Raw genomic sequence first — 18623 nt, forward strand, 5'->3', positions numbered from 1 at the left:
CAGCTCTAGAGTGTGAATTTTGAATAAGCACCCGGGCAATGTTCTTGGGCAGATGATTCTTGGAATCTTCTGTTGTCAGCTATGTGAGCATGAGAGCCACTTCTACCTCTGTGTATTTTACACAAAAAATGTTAAAAGAATGAATGAATGAACAAATGAATGAAACAACCTCAATTTCCTCCTCTGTAAAAGATGAGGTTGGACTGGATGTTCTCTAAGCTTTCTCTTGGTTAAACTTCTCTTTATAAAGTTCAGATTATTTCACCCTAAGACACTGTGTTCCCTGCAGCTTTAGTATCCAAACCATATACAACATACAAAGCCAAGCACACAAAACCACCAGGGAGACCCACTGAAGAGGAATTAGTCCATGCTAGTACTTAAAAAGTGCCCCAGGACTCACGAACAACCATACTTTTAAAACTATCAATTTTATCACAAGCTAGAGATACAAAGAGAGTATACACTCACGACCACGTGAATTCAGTCTCATTCTCTCTCATGAGCATGAGTGGCTGACAGGCAGCACTGCCAGGGCTGACAAACCCTTAAGTTTGGGAATTAGGGAGCTAGGCATTGCGGGAAACCAGAGGCCAGAGAAGGTGCTGGGGTGTTAAGCCCCTTCTCCTGCTATGAGGAGAGGGCACAGACTGTTAGCGCTGTCAGTGCCCCCTGACTCTGCTCCAAACATTTCTCGGTGGACTCTTTGGACGGAAAACCCTGACTCTCCTCTCCCTGAGAACGCTGCAGGTTTTGAGGGGCAACTCCAGCTTCTCATAAGAGCTATGGCCTGAGAAAAATGAAGTCTCCCATTACTTATAACCTCTCAGCATTTCGGAGGAAACGGTTGGCTATGGCTGCCAAGATCCAGCAAATATTTGGTTAGCTTGGAAAGAATGGGTGCTCATTTTCCAATTCTCACAGATTTATCTATGCCCAGTTCTTTTTATTAAAAACTTCAAATCCAGAGATAAAGTCAAGTGGCACTCCAGGCTCTAAGCATTCATCTGTATCCCAGGCAGCAGAACCCAGAATCTAAACAAACAAAAGCTTAATCAATAGAACTCATGAATTTCCTCCAGGAATAAGACCCAACATAGCCGAAGAATAAGCAGAGGGGCCCCTCACTGTGATTTTCTTTGGGCAGATATTTATGGGAAGGGCAGGGGAATGTTCCCTCAGTTGACTAGGGACAGAACACTATGGCCCATGGCAAATCCTGCCTGCTGCCTTTTTTGTTTCTTTTTGTATGGCCTGTGAAATAAGAATGTTTTTTACATTTTTAAATAGTTGACAAAAATCAAAAGAAGAAAAATATCTCATGACATCTGAAAACTATAGGAAATTCAAATTTGCGTCCATAAATAAAGTTTTATTGTAACACAGCCATAACCATTTGTTTGTATATTGTCTATGGCTGCTTTTGAGCTACAACAACAAAGTTGAGTAGTTGAGACAGAGATCATATGGCCCTATAAGCCTAAAATACGTCCTATCTGGCCCTTTGCAGAAAAAGTTTGCAGACCCTGGGAGTAGAGGAAATAAGAGTTGACCTTCCCTGGCATTTGAACTAAAAACTAAAGAAATATGTATGCACAGTTAAATTACAAAACAAACACCTGTTTAACCTAACACATGGGTCAGGAAATAAAACACTGTTGGTCAGCACCCCGGGAGTACTCTGGGTTGCCCTTTCTTCCTGACCAGAGTTCACCAGTATCTGGACCTTTGTGGTAGTATATTCCTTGCTGTTGTTTACACTTCTGCCCCCTAAACTCTATATTTGAATTTTGTTTTTGAACTGTGTATAAATAGAATAACACCGTATATTTTCTTTTCTGTCTTGTATTTTCTTTCAACACAGTTCATGAGACTCAGCTCTGAATTACTGCATGTGGCTGCAGGTCTGTGACTGCCTTTGCTGCATTGCATTACATTTCATTACTCTAGCACAGTTCACTTATTCTTTTTACTGTTGGTGGACAGTTGGGTCATTTCCAGTTTTTGGCCATTGTAGATAGCATTGGACATCTTATATCTGAGCCACCATTGACTCCCAAGAGAGGAATGGAATTGTTGGATAGCAGGGTATGTGTATCTTCAACTCTACCAGTTAATGCCACACCGTCCTCCAAAGAGGTTGGACCAAATCACCCTCCCACCAGCTGCCTCCCTCTAGGGAGTAGAGACACTTTGTGTCTTGTCAGTCGGCACTATTTTCACCTCCAAAGCCTGAGCCACATGAGTTTGCTGCATGTTCCCCCAGCACCTTGAAGAGCCAGATGAGGTGCATGGGAGCCATCATCCCTTCTGCTCTGTATCCTCCATTAACATAATTCTCAAGTCTTAAAAATTCAGTGAGAAAACTGTCAATTTTCTAAGAATAAGCCTTGAGATAATGTGATGTCTTTTATTTACAGTGCTGTGCTTGGCTCACGGGTCAGTCAGATGTGTGAGCGTCCTGACAACCCTTTCCCCTTCCCTGCCCCCTAAGGATGGGAGCTGAGGAAAGAAGCCGATCAGACAGGACAAGGAATCAGGGAAATGATAACTGCCCCTTTCTCCTTTGGGAAATCAGAGGACTTAAAGGTCAGGGTATTAGTTCACAGGAAGCTGATGCTTGTGTCTTTCTTGGCAGGGCTTTAGGAAAACTGCGCAGAAAGGGCCCACTCCAATGGCCAGCATGCCGAAGAAACCCCATCACCTGGAGGACCATGCACTAGAGGCATTTCTGAAGCATGATGTAGCACTACATTGAAAAGGCACAAATAAACCCCAAACCCTAGCACACATTTATCCAGTTTTTGAAGCAGATTAATAGAATAACCAATAAAACATGTATAAAAGCTTTAATTAAATCTGATGAAATAAAACTTCATGTTTTATTTATGGACACTCCCAACATGTAAAGGATTCAGGGACACATTCATTTTTACTGCCATTTCGTCCTCATATCTATAATTAAATCCAGGCTGCAGCTCTGGCCCAAAGCGATGCATCATTTTAAAACTGGCCTTGGACACTCCCTCCCCCACCCCCATCTGCTTTTAATTATAATTACCAATCCAATATGACTGAGGCGGATGGTAAAACTAAACAAAATAATAAAACAAACAAACAAAAAATGGTTGTTGCCATCGTGTTTTAAAACGACATGCTAAAGGAGGATTTCAGGCAGGTGGGCGCATCCTCTATTTCCAGTTTTATTATGTACCAAGTGCACAATCCCTTCATTTTACTTTCGACATAAAAAAAGGACTTCATGAAACAAGACAAAATAACTTATGATTATATGAAACATAACTGTGACAAATCACAAAACTATACATATTAATAGAAAAAAGTGTACCTAATTCTTTAAAAGATTTATGACAATAAGCACCAGATGTGCCCCTAGAGTAAAATCAGCCCCATATCCAGTATGATATATGCAGTTCATTTCTCTACGTGAGTGTATATAACTATGTACAAGAGTCTGTGTGATTTATGGGAAACAGATTTCCACTTTTTCCCCCCAAAGTGCTTTATGTCAGCAACATTACACAGGATGCTCTGCTGTCTGTACAAAATAAATCTCTTCTTTCTTACACTCACCATCTCTCCAATGAGTGTTTTTTTTTCTTTACTCATTGCAAAAAAAAAAAAAAAAAAAAAATGTAACCACAGAAATTCCACACCACCAAAAAAAAGTGCCATTAAAAATGCTGCTATAAAATGACATGGTCGAAACAGTCAAATAAAATACCAAATAATTAAATTGGACATTTACAATCACTATTCCCAATACTTCAAGGCAACTGGGAAGCAAGGTTCTTGGATAGGGGGTTGAACACTTACCTCTGTTCTAGTATGCTAATGTGCTTGACAGCTGCTAATTTAAAAACAACAGAACAACACCAAAGCTCTGTTTTATCAGTGGAAATTTTGCTGTGATTGACTGAAGACCTTTTGTTCATTTTGGAATCACCTAAATCATTTGGGGTAGACATGGGTAATGGGAGATACCCCACAGGACTAGTAAATATTTAAATAATATTTAGCAGCTTACATTTTGATGCAGTCCCTGAAGGGAATTAAGACAATGCAGCAAGTGAAATGTCTCTAGGCATACTGATTTTTTTTTTTTTAATGTAATAGGATAATTGGCCTTGCCGCTGTGTGTACTTTCACAAGCACCAGTCTTTTTAAAAAGGGGAATGACAATCTCTCTTCGGATGTTTACGAAAATGGTTACATATCAAGAGTAAAAAGACCAGGAAATGGAAGGAAATGAGTTTTTGAAGTTTCTACTTTTACTGCTACAAACATAATGATGAAAGCATATATAAATCTTGTGCAGTGTGAAAGCAAGCAAGGAACAAATTTTAAGGTCAGGCGAGATTCTGGAATCTCAGGGCAGCGTGTGTTGTCTACAAGGAACCTGGAGGTGTCATGTCCTGGGGCCCTGAGCTCAAACCTGCAGCTGAGGGGAAACATGGAAGGGGAGTGAGGGCCACTCAGCCTCGCAGGCTGCACTGGGCCAGCTCCCTCTGCCAATTCCTGCTGGGGAAGGAGGCCCCACAGGTGCAGCTGCTGTCTGGCACCCCCTGGTGCCCTCGGGCCTCAGTGAGGCCAACGGGGAGACTAGAGATGTGCACGAGGATCTCCTCCAGCCAAAGTTTCTGAGGTTCAGCTTCTGGCTTTGTCCTCCTAACCTGTTTTCACCTTAAATTACAGCAAGAAGCCACAGGCAGGCAGACAACATCAGCTGCAGTAACAACCTTGCCTTTCCATTTTTTTCCTCCTCATCACACAAATGAAATGTGTTTCGAGTTCCCTGTAGAGGCTCCAGGATTTAGAATGAATAGATTGTCTCCCTAAGATACCAGAGCTTTCCCTTCTCTGCAGGGTGTGACAAAGGACATGGTCCCTGTTTAGGCCAAGTGACACAACCCACAAAGCCTGCCAGAGGGGTGGGACTTTGTGTGCCGTCTGAGAACTCATGTGGAAAGAAAGCCTGACGTGAATTCTTTTGTAAAGCAGAGCAGATTTTTGTAAAGTGAATGACTTGTCTCTTTTGCAGACACGGATGTCTGCATGATGGCTCTCCTCAGATCAGAGCCCACTAGCCAGAGAAACTAGACTGACTGAGTGCACTGTCAAAACGGACCCTGTACTTTGTTCTTTATTCGGCTGATTCTACTTCGTGTCAGAATGAAGTCCGGAATCAGGCAGAACGCTACCGACCGTGCAGCCAGACTGGAAGGACATGTCTGTCAGGATAAAAACTGTCACCAGATCCCAAGTCTGACACGAAGCTGTTTAATTGTCTTGTTGAAGATTATAATTATCCCAGTTTGACAAATAGCATTGTTTCATTTTCCCTCAGAGAACATTTTTAAAGAGAGAGAAAAGAAATCATGAGAGGTCATAGTACTGGAATGTCAGAATCTACCAGGTGTTTTGGGGTTTTGGCAGTTTTTATAGCCTATGTCATAGGACTCTGGATCTTTTTAATAGCTTGATAAAGGAGTCACAGAAAATGGCATCCTATTCAGGTTTGAGATCAAATGGCCGAGAGCTCTGGGTAAATGCCAGGCCCTCAAAACAGAGTTTCAGACAGAAAGGTTGCCTCCTTCTGGCCACCTTTCCAGAACTGTCCCCTCTACCTGCCTTTGGCCAGACCTTGCTCAGAGGTGGTGAGCAGGCAATGGCGGGTGGGGGGCATGTCTGAACCACAGTCAAGAAGAGGGTGAGAGTGATGCAAAAAGAGGGAGAGAAGGAAGGCAAGGGAGCAACAGACAAGACAGGTGAGGGGAGATCCTAACGGAGGGAGCAGAGGCTGTGCAAAGTAGCCAGACATCAGGCATCTCTAGTTTGGTTTTCTGAGAACCCAGGAGCACACCTCCGTGTGTCCCTGCTCTCACAGCTTCTAGCAGGTCCCTGGGCAAAGCACCAGAGCGGAGGCCACGGGTGAGCCAGTCAAGCGACCTTTTCCTTTGAAAAATGTCTTCGAGGTGGAGCCGCTGAAGAGTCAACCCACGAGGGTCTCTGTGGCAGCACTGGGAAGAGGGTGGCCTACCCCATGTCCCTCAGGGAGCCTTTGCTAATGCAACACTAATGTTCCGGGCGCTCACAGGTGCTGCAGGGTGCGGGCAAGCAGAGCCACAGTGGAGGCAAGGTGTACGTAGCTGGGGGGATTAAAATAATTATTTCCATCCAAAGAACAGACCTCTAAATATTTTTTTCCTTTAAAAAGTAGGCGTAAATAACAAGTCTTTAAAATCAAAGAACTAAGATAGGTTGCATGAATATAAAACAAGTTGTAGTGCTTCTCAAGGGCCTGTGCTTGACAGAACCTTCTCATTTTGCTTTTGGAGAAACACTGAAAGCAACTGGTTAGCGTGGGAATATCTAAGAGGAGAGAGGCAGCCAGCTCACTGGATGCCAGGCCGGCGCTGGGAAACCTGGGGTCCTCCAAGAGCTGGGCCCATGCTGTGCTTTGGAAGTGGGTTTCCCTTGCTGTGCCTGGCTCTTGGGTGGGGCAGTTCACTGTGCTTCTGGCAATTTGGGTCGCCCTTCCGTGTTTGGAGTTTCAGCAAATCCCCAAATTATACTTCCACGTGCACATCATCTCACTGGTGTCCTCTGAAGGCTGGCAGCCAGAAAGGAACAGGTATCTGGTAGAGTGAGACTCTGAATTCCCTTTGAAAAGAGTCCTGCTGGTCACCGGCAAACCCAGGGAGAAAAAGGAGCAGCTGAAAACACACCTACAAAGCCCAGCTCTGACCATTCAGCCCTGCCCTCCAAAGACACACCTGGGACTTGGCAGGTTCCGCTGATTCGCTTGACATCCTTTTTCTTACAGTCTGTGAAAGTATAAGAAGAAAAGGTGGCAAGGAACAACAAGATTCTGGACGCCAGTGGTAGTGGAGGCCAGGGGAGCTTTTAGCCTTCAGTATAGACAGAGGAGAGCTGGCTAGGACAGCGATCCACAGCGCTGATCTGCAAGAACGTGGTGTCTTCAGGTCCACTGTGAAGAGACTCCCCAAAAAGGCTTGAGGAACCCGAAGGTAGATCACACACTGGAAGAGAAAGAGCGCACAAGTCAACTGCTACCTTGTCGCAGACGCCGGGCACGCAGGGAGCAAATGCTGGCTGGGGCTGAGGAGGAAACTGTGCCGGGCCAGGCCCTTCAGCAGGTCTCCCCGTCCTCGGGGTCCTTAGGTGGGGAAGAGGCTGACGTGCAGGCAGGTGGCTAAAATAGGACTCGGCACAAGAGATGGGCTGAGTAGCAATAAAAGTGAAGTTCTGTAGGGAAGAGTGAGGGCGGCCTCAAAAAGGAGGTGATATTACGGTTGAGCCATAAAAAAGGATGGGATTCTCACAGACGGAGAGATAAAGAAAGAACATTCCAGGAGGAGGAAAGAGGGAGTGAAGACAGAGAGGGGGCACATGGGGCCAAGTGTGCTGGCAAAGCTCAGGTACAGAGCATGTAGGGAGACATGTGAGGAGGGCACATGAGACATGAGCGCAGGTCCGGAGAGTTCCATCAGGCTCAACTCCTAGGGGCTTCGAATGCCTTGCTGAGGACAGTCAACTTTATTCTCTGGGAAACTACAAACTACTGAAGGTAGCTGAACAGGAAAGTACCTTATTTTATCCTTCATTTTTGGAAGCCAATGGTTACGGTAGCTTGGAGGGCAGAATGGTAAAGATAAGGAGCTGACTCAAGGAACTTGTTGGAAGGCCGTTGCCTAAGTCTGGGAGAGACATGATGGCACCTGAACGAGGGTGGTGGAAGTGGGGCTGGAGAAGGGCTGGAGAGGAAGATAAGAGGAGAGACATTTCACGGGCAGAGTGAACAGGATTTGATGCGGTCATGTGCTGGGTCAAGTCTAGTCCAGGCTGGTCACGGGAAACCCACCTGATCTCACCTGCTTGTCTGCCTGAGTGTCTAAGTCACAGATACCAACACACCTGTAATGCCCGAGTGAGCTGAGAAGGCTCTGTGGAAAACGTCAAAGCCAGCCTGGCCCATGGACGTGGGGACCAGGCAGTCCTCGAAGGAAGGCACCACACTGCAGGAGCTGCTAGGCGGCATGGTTCTCTGAGAGTCAGGGTAATGTGGGGGGCAGAATGTCTGCAGCTGCCCGTAAAATCCTGAAATGCAAGCATGGCATTGAGCTACTGCAGGGCACAAGTTCAGAAGATCATTTCAACCTGGCTAGACCCTCACTCAGCCTGGCTTCGTATGACAAAATGCCTTTAACCCTTAAGCCCACCTACAAAACCTTCTGACCGAGCATCCATAATGCACTACCTGAGCAGAAGCTCTTCTACTTCCAGGGGCTTTTTATTTCTTGCTCTAGTACCTGAAGCTGAAAGGCTTCACACCTTCCCTAGACTCTCCAAAGAGTCCTGGACACTGAAGGCCTGTCCTTCAGGGGACATTCCTACCCCATGCCCTCTCACCAGGTTTTAAGTGCATCTTCCTTAACTTCTTTTATTCTATAGTCTGTTTTTCACATTTCGTAAAAACCTGAATAAAGCTCTTAACAATGCTCACCTTAAAAAATGCAACATAGATCTATCCATCTGCACTTCCAACAGATACACTCATACACATTTATATCTTTTCTTCCTCATTATTTTGAATAGGTACATAGTGTCTCATAGTCAGATATGCTATCATTTACTTAACTATTATTATTTGCTGATCTTTGCAGTAAATAGAAAAACTGGAAGTGAATAAATAATATAATGAAGAAATATGTGGAAAGATTTCTTGATATTTGAAAATAATCAACATTTTGCTAATCTTGTTTCATTTATCTTTTCAATTTTTTTCTTACTCAATGGAGTTTTTCCCTTGGGGTCCTATGTAGTCCTTTTCTATGATTCTCCACACCTTCCATGATACCTTACCTTTTCCCTCTTCCTCGTCTCATGATAAATTTAAGTAAAAGATTACTTTCTGGAATATACGGTTTTAAAAATATAATGAAATCTTCATTCAATACCTTATTTCTTGGTACCTGTTTCCTCAACTCTAACATGTGAAAGTCATTGTCTATTTCACTGGGTGATTATGAAGATTAAGCAAGTCATTGGATAAGGAAATCCATATATAACATTTGAAAGTGCTTTATGAATGTCAGTTATTGATATCATGACTCTGTTTCTGGTGAAAAAAAACAAGGGATTAGTAGAGGAAGTGCCCCAGGGTTCCTTCCACAAACATTACACGATGGTGAATACAGAACTAATTCATGGACTTTGGAGCCCTAGTCCTGTGTGCTTTCCTCCTCTAGAACTGCTTCTTCTTACGGAGTCACCTATCAACAGGTAGGGAAGGTGCTATTTGGGTTCTTTTTAGCTCTCTTTGAGTACAACTGAGGCACACTAACACATCCAACCTATTATGCTCACACCCTTCTCATTTCTGATTAGTACTCTCAAGGCAGACTACCCTTGGCCAGGAGGCCTGTTCTATGGTCACTAGGAATATCACCAAAGAATGTGTGCTGAACTGCTCACAAAGCCACAGACCAGCCCTCTAGGCGCTTATGATACAAGACAGAAGGATGGATACAGATTTATGAACAGGGTACACTCACAGTAGAAAACAAAATAACATCCTTTGTAAGTAACCAGTAGTATACTTTATATAGAATCAAGAGAAAATTCCATATAAGGTTTGGGAGGCAGATTAAATTCATGTTAGCAGTATAGACTAGGAAAAAACATTAGGAAATTCCATGTCAAGGCAGGAGAAGAAAGAATGGAAAACTACTGGCTCTTCTCTTTTTGATGCCCTAAGTCTTCTGCATGGACTCAGTAGGCAGACGGGCAAAGGACCCAAACAGATCACTCAAATACGCATATAATTTATCAACCAATATGGACAACTGGCAATTCTCTAGCCGTTAAAGCAATAAAAATCAAGACAATGATAAAATACCATATTCTACCTATCACATTAGCAAAGATTTCTGAAAGTCATTCTTGGTGCTGGACTGAGAGTGGTGACAAAGGCCCCTGTGCAGAGTGTGCAGACTTTGCAAAGGAGTATAAGCCTCTGTAAATCACTTGACAACCTGCATCTAGAACCTAAAAGTGTTCATACTTCTGGACAGGGGAATTTTTCTTCCAAGAATGTATCCTAAAAGTGTATTCTGAAAAACAAAAGAAATTCTGCAAGAGGTAGTCATCACAGCACTAGCTGTCATAACAGAAAACCGAGGAGGAAAAATGGCCAACCATAAGAGAACGGTTGAACATGGTACATTTACCTGATGCGAATGTTAAGTAGCCATGAAAACAGTATTTACAAGGAGTTAACATCGTGGAAAGACCATTATAAGGTTCAGTTGGAAAATAAAGCAAGATACAAAACTGAATAGGGAGACTGGGTTCAGTTATGTGGAAGACTATGTATAGGACAGATTGCAAGGCAACATATTTATGGTTGTCTTTGGGGTTTTTTTGGCTTTATGTTTTTCCGAATTTTAATAGCAGTGAAGGACAAGTACTTTGGAGCCAGACTTCCTGGGTTCAAATCCTAGCTCAACTACTTACCAACTGTGTAGTCTTGGTGAATTATTTAGCCTTGCAGTATTTCAGCTTTCTAATTTGTAAAATGGGATTACAAGTAGTACCTATAACTTAGTGAGTTATTATGAAGATTAAATTGAGTTAATATTTACATATTATACAATATAATCTGAGAATATAATTAATATTTATATATTTTAATAACATAATTTATATATGTTTGCTAAATAAGGAAAATAAAAAAGTAAAATTACATCACAATAATGTAGCTCTCAAAAGTAAAATGTTTATTAAGAGAAATAAAATTTTCAAAAGGGCAACAAGTAAGTCCTTCAACAATAACCAAATGTAAGAATGGACAAGGCAGTGGGCATGTAGCTCACTTCCAGTTCCCAGGTGGAATCCTCTGGAACATTCTTGGCCCTCGGGACCTGGGCTATATACCTCTTTCCCACGTTGGTTCCTAGATCCTGCACTAATTGACACACATTCTGATTTCTTCACTCGCCTCCATGCAGGCTCAAAACAGCAACAAACTTGAGTGGGCTGAAAGACCTGGGACGTGCAGTTTCGTTTGGGAGGTTCCTTGGACTGATCTTGACTTTGGGTACCCAGTGGCCAGGCACATGTAATCACAGCATCACCATCAGGAGGAAAACATACCATGAACCATCACAGTTGGTTTATTAGAATGTAATGTCACGTCACTGAACAAAATAGACAATATTTGCTATTTATATCCCTATGCTGGCTCTGTTCATATTTGTCACTCATATATACCCTGATAGCATTCCTCAGTGTAATATTAACCTTCCAGGAAGAGAGACTCCCACAACTCCCCAAATAGGGACATTGATCATTCAGGTATGTCAGGGACGTGATAGAGACTTCCACTGGCCTTTTGTGAAAACCAATTCATTCTCTCTTTCCTGTCTTCTCCCTGCTTTGAAGACATGGCAGGAATTTCACATGGCTTCAATCTACACTTGAGTGCTGTAAAGTGTAAGAGTATAAAAGGTTCGTAATGCAGTGAAATACACCCGGTGAAGTTAAATAGTAAACCCAACATCCTGAGCTCCATCTCCCAGTTTCCCCTGTCCATCTGGGTCTGAGTGAGAGGGCCGAGTGAACTGTAGTTCCTGCCTGTGGCTTTCTTGGCTGACACGAGAAACAGTCAAAACCAGAATGGCCCCACAAGCATGTTTTACCACTCTCACAGCCAACTCAGGGAAAGAAAATCCTCTTTATTAAATCCCTTCCTTCAAGAAGCCAGTTACTAGAGATGCCAAATACACTGGTGTGGATGACTGTGGTCACTCAAATCAAAGAGCTTTAACATAGCCTCTTCCCACTGCTATTTCCATAAAACTAACAAAATCTAAAAAAATTCCATCAGGATCTTGCCACACACAAAAACCCAGAGAAAGCCTAACTCATTTTCTGATGAATGGCTCCTGTATTCCAGCTGCTGAATTTCATGTAGTAAGTTTGGAAGGAACACTACCTCGAGGACCCAAAGCAAAATGCAGCAAGATGTTAACACATTTTGTGGGCATAAAACATAAGAGTGATGGCAAAGTCAGCCAATCTGTCAGTCAGTCAGTCAATGATAGTTACTGAGTACTGGTCAAGGTGCTTTTGGAGATACCAAAGAAGTAGAAGATAACACCTTGTCCTTGAGGATTGATAATGCAGTTGGAACAAGAACACATACACTTATAATAGCAGAAGAATGCACATATAAGTTTATGTTGGCAATAAATATTAGTCATCACATTTAGTTAGAAAATCACCCCTCCCCCATTTTAGAAGTTATTTTACCTCCAAGAATGGAGGAGGAGAAGAGGAACTTGCAGATAAACTGACTTTACTCAAGTTGTAGCTCCTGAAGGTCAAGGAGAATCATTCCTCCTCTTGTCAATTTTGGGAAGTATTTTTCCCTTCTAAAAACAAACTCGTTTTTCTAATTATTAAAATATTTTGAATTAATTATACCAACTAGAAAATGTAGAATAGTATATGCAAAGAAAAGAAAAATTATCTTTATTCCTACAATTCAGACATAGCCAGATATATACACACAAAACTGGAATGTTATACATATTGTTTTGTATCCTGTTTTCTCCCCTAATATTACCTATGAGCTCATATAGTATTAAAAATCATTCTTTTTTTAAAATAAATTTATTTATTTTATTGTTATTTTTTTTGGTTGCATTGGGTCTTCGTTGCTGTGCACGGGGCTTTTCTCTGGTTGCGGCGAGCGGGAGCTACTCTTCGTTGTGGTGCGCCGGCTTCTCATTGCGGTGGCTTCTCTTGTTGCGGAGCACAGGCTCCAGGCGTGCGGGCTTCGCTAGTTGTGGCACGTGGGCTCAGTAGTTGTGGCTTGAGGGCTCTAGAGTGCAGGCTCAGTAGTTGTGGCGCACAGGCTTAGTTGCTCCGCAGCCTGTGGGATCTTCCCAGACCAGGGCTTGAACCCGCGTCCCCTGCATTGGCAGGCGGATTCTTAACCACCGCGCCACAAGGGAAGCCCTAAAATTCATTCTTAAAAACCTCTCCTCTTTACTTTGTCATGTGGGGTCACCGACAGCTCTGTGATGATCCGTTAGATCAGGAGTTCATGGTTACTCTTGCTGCTTAATGATGATAAAGTAGCCCCATGAAGCTCAATGTGGATTTCCTTCCCAACGTGGAAGGGGAGTGGAAGAAGTCAGAGGAGAAAGGAATCGCATGACTAAATACAGTAATGGAAGGGTATTCTCTAGGGCAGTGCTGTCCAAGAGAACTTTGTGTGTTGATGGAAATGATCTCCATCTCACTGTCCAATACAGTAGCTGCACGTGGCTACTGAGCACTTGAGATGTGGCTAGTCGACTGAGGAACCAACTTCTAAGTTTTATTTAGTTTTAATTAATTAAAATTTAAATGGCCACATGTGGCTTGTGGCTACTGTACTGGACAGCACAACTCTAGGGATATCTGCATTCTCAGGTTTAATAGACTTTCAGTAATGTTTCTGATTAAATTCCTAGAGAAAAAACATATGACCCACCAAGAGTTTAAATAAAAGACAGATAATGATTCTTAGACTCCTGGCGTTCAAGATAGGAAGTATATTAAGACTCTTTATTACATTTATCCTTTCCTTACAAATTTATACTCTAGTCTTGGTAGAAGGAACCAGAGTATAAATACTTCAGTAAATAAATAATGGTCACCCAACTCACAACCCTCATGAGGGCTGATGTGCATTGTTTTAAGCTAAACTTCCAGGGCAATTCAGCTCTCCTGCAGGAACCACTTTCCTTTCTGGAAGTAAGAGAAGGAAAAGGAAACACATCACCCACTTTCTTTCCTGCAGACTCTGGGCCTAGCTCACTGTGTGTGTGGGAGTGGCAACAGCATAGGTGGGTCTCCAATTTCCCTACCACTTGATGATGAAATAAAGTTCAATACAGAGGCTCTACCTTACACTTATGGGTGGAGATGAATACCATCAGCCTGAACTTTGTCAAGGTGCTATGTCAGGAGCTGTGCCCCTAATGGGTTTGTGTATATATATAGCAGATGGCTTTGCAAAACAAAATTCTTGTTCTCCTTTATGGTGAGGCTGAGAACCACCACCAAACTCTGGGCGCCAGGAAAAGAGTTGGATGGACAACATTCAGAATCAAGACTGACCCTTCCCTGCAGCAGGTTCTGCCCAGACCATGATGCCAACTTATAGATGTAGACAGCCCACCTGTGAAGCCCATCACAGGCATCAGGAAGGGCCCCCAGAACTAATTCCTCAACCAGAGTGTGGCCTGATCAGGCTGGGCAGGACCCTTTGTGAAGCTCCTTGGAAACAATGCTGAGAGCAATTGCTTCCCAAGACCCCTCAATATCTTCAGACAGGAAAGCCCTTCAATTCCCATGTGATCGGAGAGTATCATTTTAGGCATCCAGGCCAAACACTGTTGTTTTCAGATACTGCCCAAATCTCAGAGTCATCTGTCCCCTTGACCTTTCAGAAGAAACACTGGCTAAGCATGTGCTTGCCTTTGCTATTGTTATTTTTATAAAATGGGGGTTCACAGTATCTACTTCATAAGGTAACTGCAAAGATTAGAGGATTAAGAGATGACCCGTGTGAAGGGCTGAGCATGTGCCTGCACACAGCACTCTACAAATGTTTCTTTTCACTTTTCTTCCCTATTCTTCTAATAACACAAACATTTCAACTTTTATGCCTTCATTTAGTCGACAACTATATGCTAAGCACTTGCTCAAGTGCTGGCGACACAGTGGTGCATAAAACATGCTCCATGCCTTCTTGGAGTTTATGTTTCAGTGAGAAAGAAAGATAAACATATAAATGAAAAATCAAGTAATACAATTTAATATTATATGTGACAATAAAAAGGAAATTTTCTTTAAGGAATATATAGAGATGCAACTCTTTTCTCTAGACTGCATTCAAGATAGGAAGAGGAAAAAGCTCAAATAAGAAAGAAGTTTGGGCACTCCCAAAACTTTTAAAAAAGAGTAGTGATTATGGTTCCTTTTGTTTGGCCCTGTCTGGTGAGGGTAGATATAATTAGGAGGTCATCCCATAGCTCTGCTGAGGACCAGCCCTGGCAGAGTGGGGTTTTTTTTTTGCCAGTGGTACTGATCAATTCGTGCCTGGGTAGGAGAATAAGCAGATGTCAGTGACAGAGGCAGAGCTGGCAGTGCTCAGCTTTTTGGTGGTACAGCTCTTTGCTAGCCAAGTGGAAGCAGGGATGTATGTTTATGAGCTTTACAACTCTAATCATTTTTCCACAGAGACTATAATTTTGTGGGTTACTTGAGGAAGTGTAGAGTTTTGGGCCTCAGTCATGATTGCTGCATGTGCAGGGGCATGGATAAGCCTAAGTGATGAACGAGAGGGCTCAAATCAGAGAGTTCCAGGGACAGGGACACAGAAAGAAGATGCATGGCCTACTCCCTTTGGCTACCCTAATTTCTTCTTCTCCAACACTCTTATGGCTCTTTGTGCATTCCCTTGTACTCTCTGGGGACCTTTGCACTCCCCCCTTTAAATACCTTCTGCAATCCATGATACAAGCCAATGAGCAGAAAAGAGAAAAAAATAGGTAAGTCTCTGGTAAAGCTCTTAAAGGCCATAAGAATATGATCTCTGGCATCACATCTTCTCAGCATGATTTAATGCCCTCCAACTTTACTCAGAGAAAGGCCCAGGGAATCATACACTTATTATTCACATGGTACCTTTTTAAAAAACTTTTAAAAACTCCTTCTTAGGCAGCCTCTGATATACCTGTCTTATAAGCAGGTGATTCAAACAAATGTTCTCATTTTATAGACAAAGAGATGGAAGTTGAATCATTTGCCTTTAAACCAATACTATGTTTATATGTTATTGTGCAAATAAGAGAAAAGTGGAAAATTCATACAATCATTTTAATATTTACAAACATCCAGCTATTTGCAATTATTCATGGATCTAGCCTTTATCTTAAAACAAATGGGGAGCAGACTAAAACAGTCATCATATACTTTTCTACTAAGTCCAGAGTTTTCTCATTTGCAGTCCCTTTGCTTTGGCATTTTTATAGACATTTTGATTAGTGTTACACCAACCCCTCAGAGAATTCTTTCAGAAGGAAGGAGAGGAACTAATATTTACTTGCTCTGAGATAGGCATTATCTTAGGTGTTTTAAACAGAAAATCTTCATTTTCACAACTTTTAAAAAAACTGAAATATAGTTGATTTACGATATTGTGTTAATTTTAGGTGTACAGCAAAATGATTCAGATATATATATATTTTTTCAGATTATTTTCCATTATAGGTTATTACAATGATATTGAATATAGTTCCCTGTGCTATACAGTAAATCCTTGTTGTTTATCTATTTTATGTATAGCAGTTTGTATCTGTTAATCCCATATTCCTAATTTATCTGCCCCCCACCTTTCCCTTTGGTAACCATAAGTATATTTTCTATGTCTGTGAGTCTGTTTTTGTTTTGTATATAGATTCATTTGTATTATTTTTTAGATTCCACATATAAGTGATATCATATAATATGTCTTTCTCTGTCTGACTTACTTTACTAAGTATAATATTCTCTAGATTCATCCATGTTGCTGCAAATGGCAATATTTCATTCTTTTTAACTTACATCAACTTTTGAGTTAAGTAATATTGTCCCCAGTTTATAGACAAGGAAACAAAAACGTTCAAATAACTTACCTAAATCCTCATAGCTACCAAGTTTCAGAACTAGGACTCAAACTCTGGTCTGTTTGGTAACAGTTCATAGAGACTATTAGGGCTTAAGCTCACAGACAAATCATTTTAAACAAAATCTTGCCATTTTTGTTGAGGTCCCTCACTGTCACATAGGCAAAGTTACTCAGACTGGATCAACATTTCATAAAGTATAAACATTTTCATTAGGGAGAAAAGCATTGAATTAATTAACAAAACTGATGAAATTACCTAAACACTGAAAAATTCAAAAAACCCTGAAGAGTAGAAACAGAGACATTTTGGAAATTTCTCTTGGCCAATTTTCTGATTTAGTCACTATTTTATTTCTATCCATTGCATGAACTACCTGGATCTGGGTTCAAAGCCTGGATAACCCATTAACCAACTGTGTGTCTTTGCATAAATTATTTTCCTTCTTGAGCCTCCTTTTCTTTTAAAATAATATCTATTTTATAGGGTTGTGGAAAACATTATACATGAGAGCATTTATAAAAGCATCTAGTGCATTCCCCAGCATGTAGTAGGCCCTCAGTAAATAGTAGCAATTATTACTACCATGAAATAAGCTTAGCAGTATTTGTAGATTCTGTATAATGCACATGCAATTCTTAAGCAATTTATCTCTCATAACCCACCACCCTTAGGTATAAAATGATGCTGAAGTGAAGCCTCCACAGTTTGGTTGCCATTTTCCCCCTTAGCTCCTGGTCTTGGCCAACAACCTCAGCCAGGTCTTCATGTAGTCAGAACTCTACTAAGCTTCCTCCCTGGAAGTGATGGAGAACCGACTCTTCATTTTAATATGGAGTCTATAAATGGGGAAGCCACAGGAACAGCTCACAGACTGTGTTAGCAAGACAGATTTTTCTTCGGGCTGAGAACTAAACCAGCTTGCAAAGCACTCGAGCTATTTAAGACTGACATTTAAGCAACTACTGTACTAAGAAAAAGGAAAATAATGGAAATAATAACCCTGAACATTCCATTTGGCACCTTCCTTTTGAAGGAACAAGGTTACAGTGGTTGGAAAGCTGACCAGTGGAGCAACCTCCTGGTCCCCTAGCCCCTGGTCAGATGGGTTGCAGCATGAGGGCTTCAAGTTAGACAAGTCCACCTGGTTCCAAGAAGTGGGGCCATTTTCAACTATAGCTTCTACCACTAGCCTGCAGGCCACAGAGAGATGCATTCTGCACACTCTGGGTGCTCTCCTCTGCTCGTGCACCTCACAGAACCTCACCTGGTCTGCAGCAGCTGCTAACAGCATTTATTACTGTGAGCCACACTCGCTCTCCAAGTTGTATACCTGGGGTAGGGGAAGAGGAAGATGGTCTGCTACTGATGTCTGCAAAGTTTCAAATAAGGGGATGAGAGTGGGCAGAGCATTTTGCTGAAAAGGGCAAAAAGGAAATGGGAGAAAGCAGAGTGAGAAGGAAGGCATGTATAAAACCCTTTTGGTTAAAAGATGTAATTGATTTTCATTAAAATATCTTCAACCCAACCAAAACCCTAATGCGTGGTGGCCTATGGCTTCCAAATTCTCAGAATGATAAGCTGCCGAAGTAAACTAATTGCAATGTGTCTCAGTAATTGCCATGTGTGGGTATATACAGTTACAGTAAAATGGTTCAGTGAATCCTGATAATGACAATGCACATATGGCAATTATATAAAACAGAGACGCTCAAAACCAGAAGACCCAAAGATTCTTAACATGGATATTAAAGCCAGCTTTGCCATTTATTGGCTGTGTGGCCCTGAGGAAACCATAGCCTCTCTGAGCCTATGAGTCCCTATTGATAAAAGGGGGAAAATAATACTATTGTG

The 18623-nt window shown here is 41.9% G+C and overlaps 1 protein-coding gene across 4 annotated transcripts in view; it reads right to left on the bottom strand.

Moving 5' to 3' along the window:
- Window positions 1-2833: 2833 nt before the first annotated feature.
- GLIS3 (GLIS family zinc finger 3) overlaps window positions 2834-18623 on the bottom strand; it is a 494000-nt gene continuing 478210 nt past the window's right edge. For all 4 annotated transcript variants that reach the window (XM_068552881.1, XM_068552879.1, XM_068552883.1 and 1 more), the window contains 2 exons: window positions 7960-8142; window positions 2834-7064 (listed from right to left, as the gene is read on the bottom strand). In XM_068552881.1, the coding sequence (XP_068408982.1) occupies window positions 6928-7064; window positions 7960-8142 (320 nt within the window). In that variant the 3' untranslated portion in view covers window positions 2834-6927. The remainder of the gene's footprint in view (window positions 7065-7959; window positions 8143-18623) is intronic.

Source organism: Eschrichtius robustus, chromosome 10, assembly GCF_028021215.1.
Source record: "Eschrichtius robustus isolate mEscRob2 chromosome 10, mEscRob2.pri, whole genome shotgun sequence".
Classification (NCBI taxonomy): Eukaryota; Metazoa; Chordata; class Mammalia; order Artiodactyla; family Eschrichtiidae; genus Eschrichtius; species Eschrichtius robustus.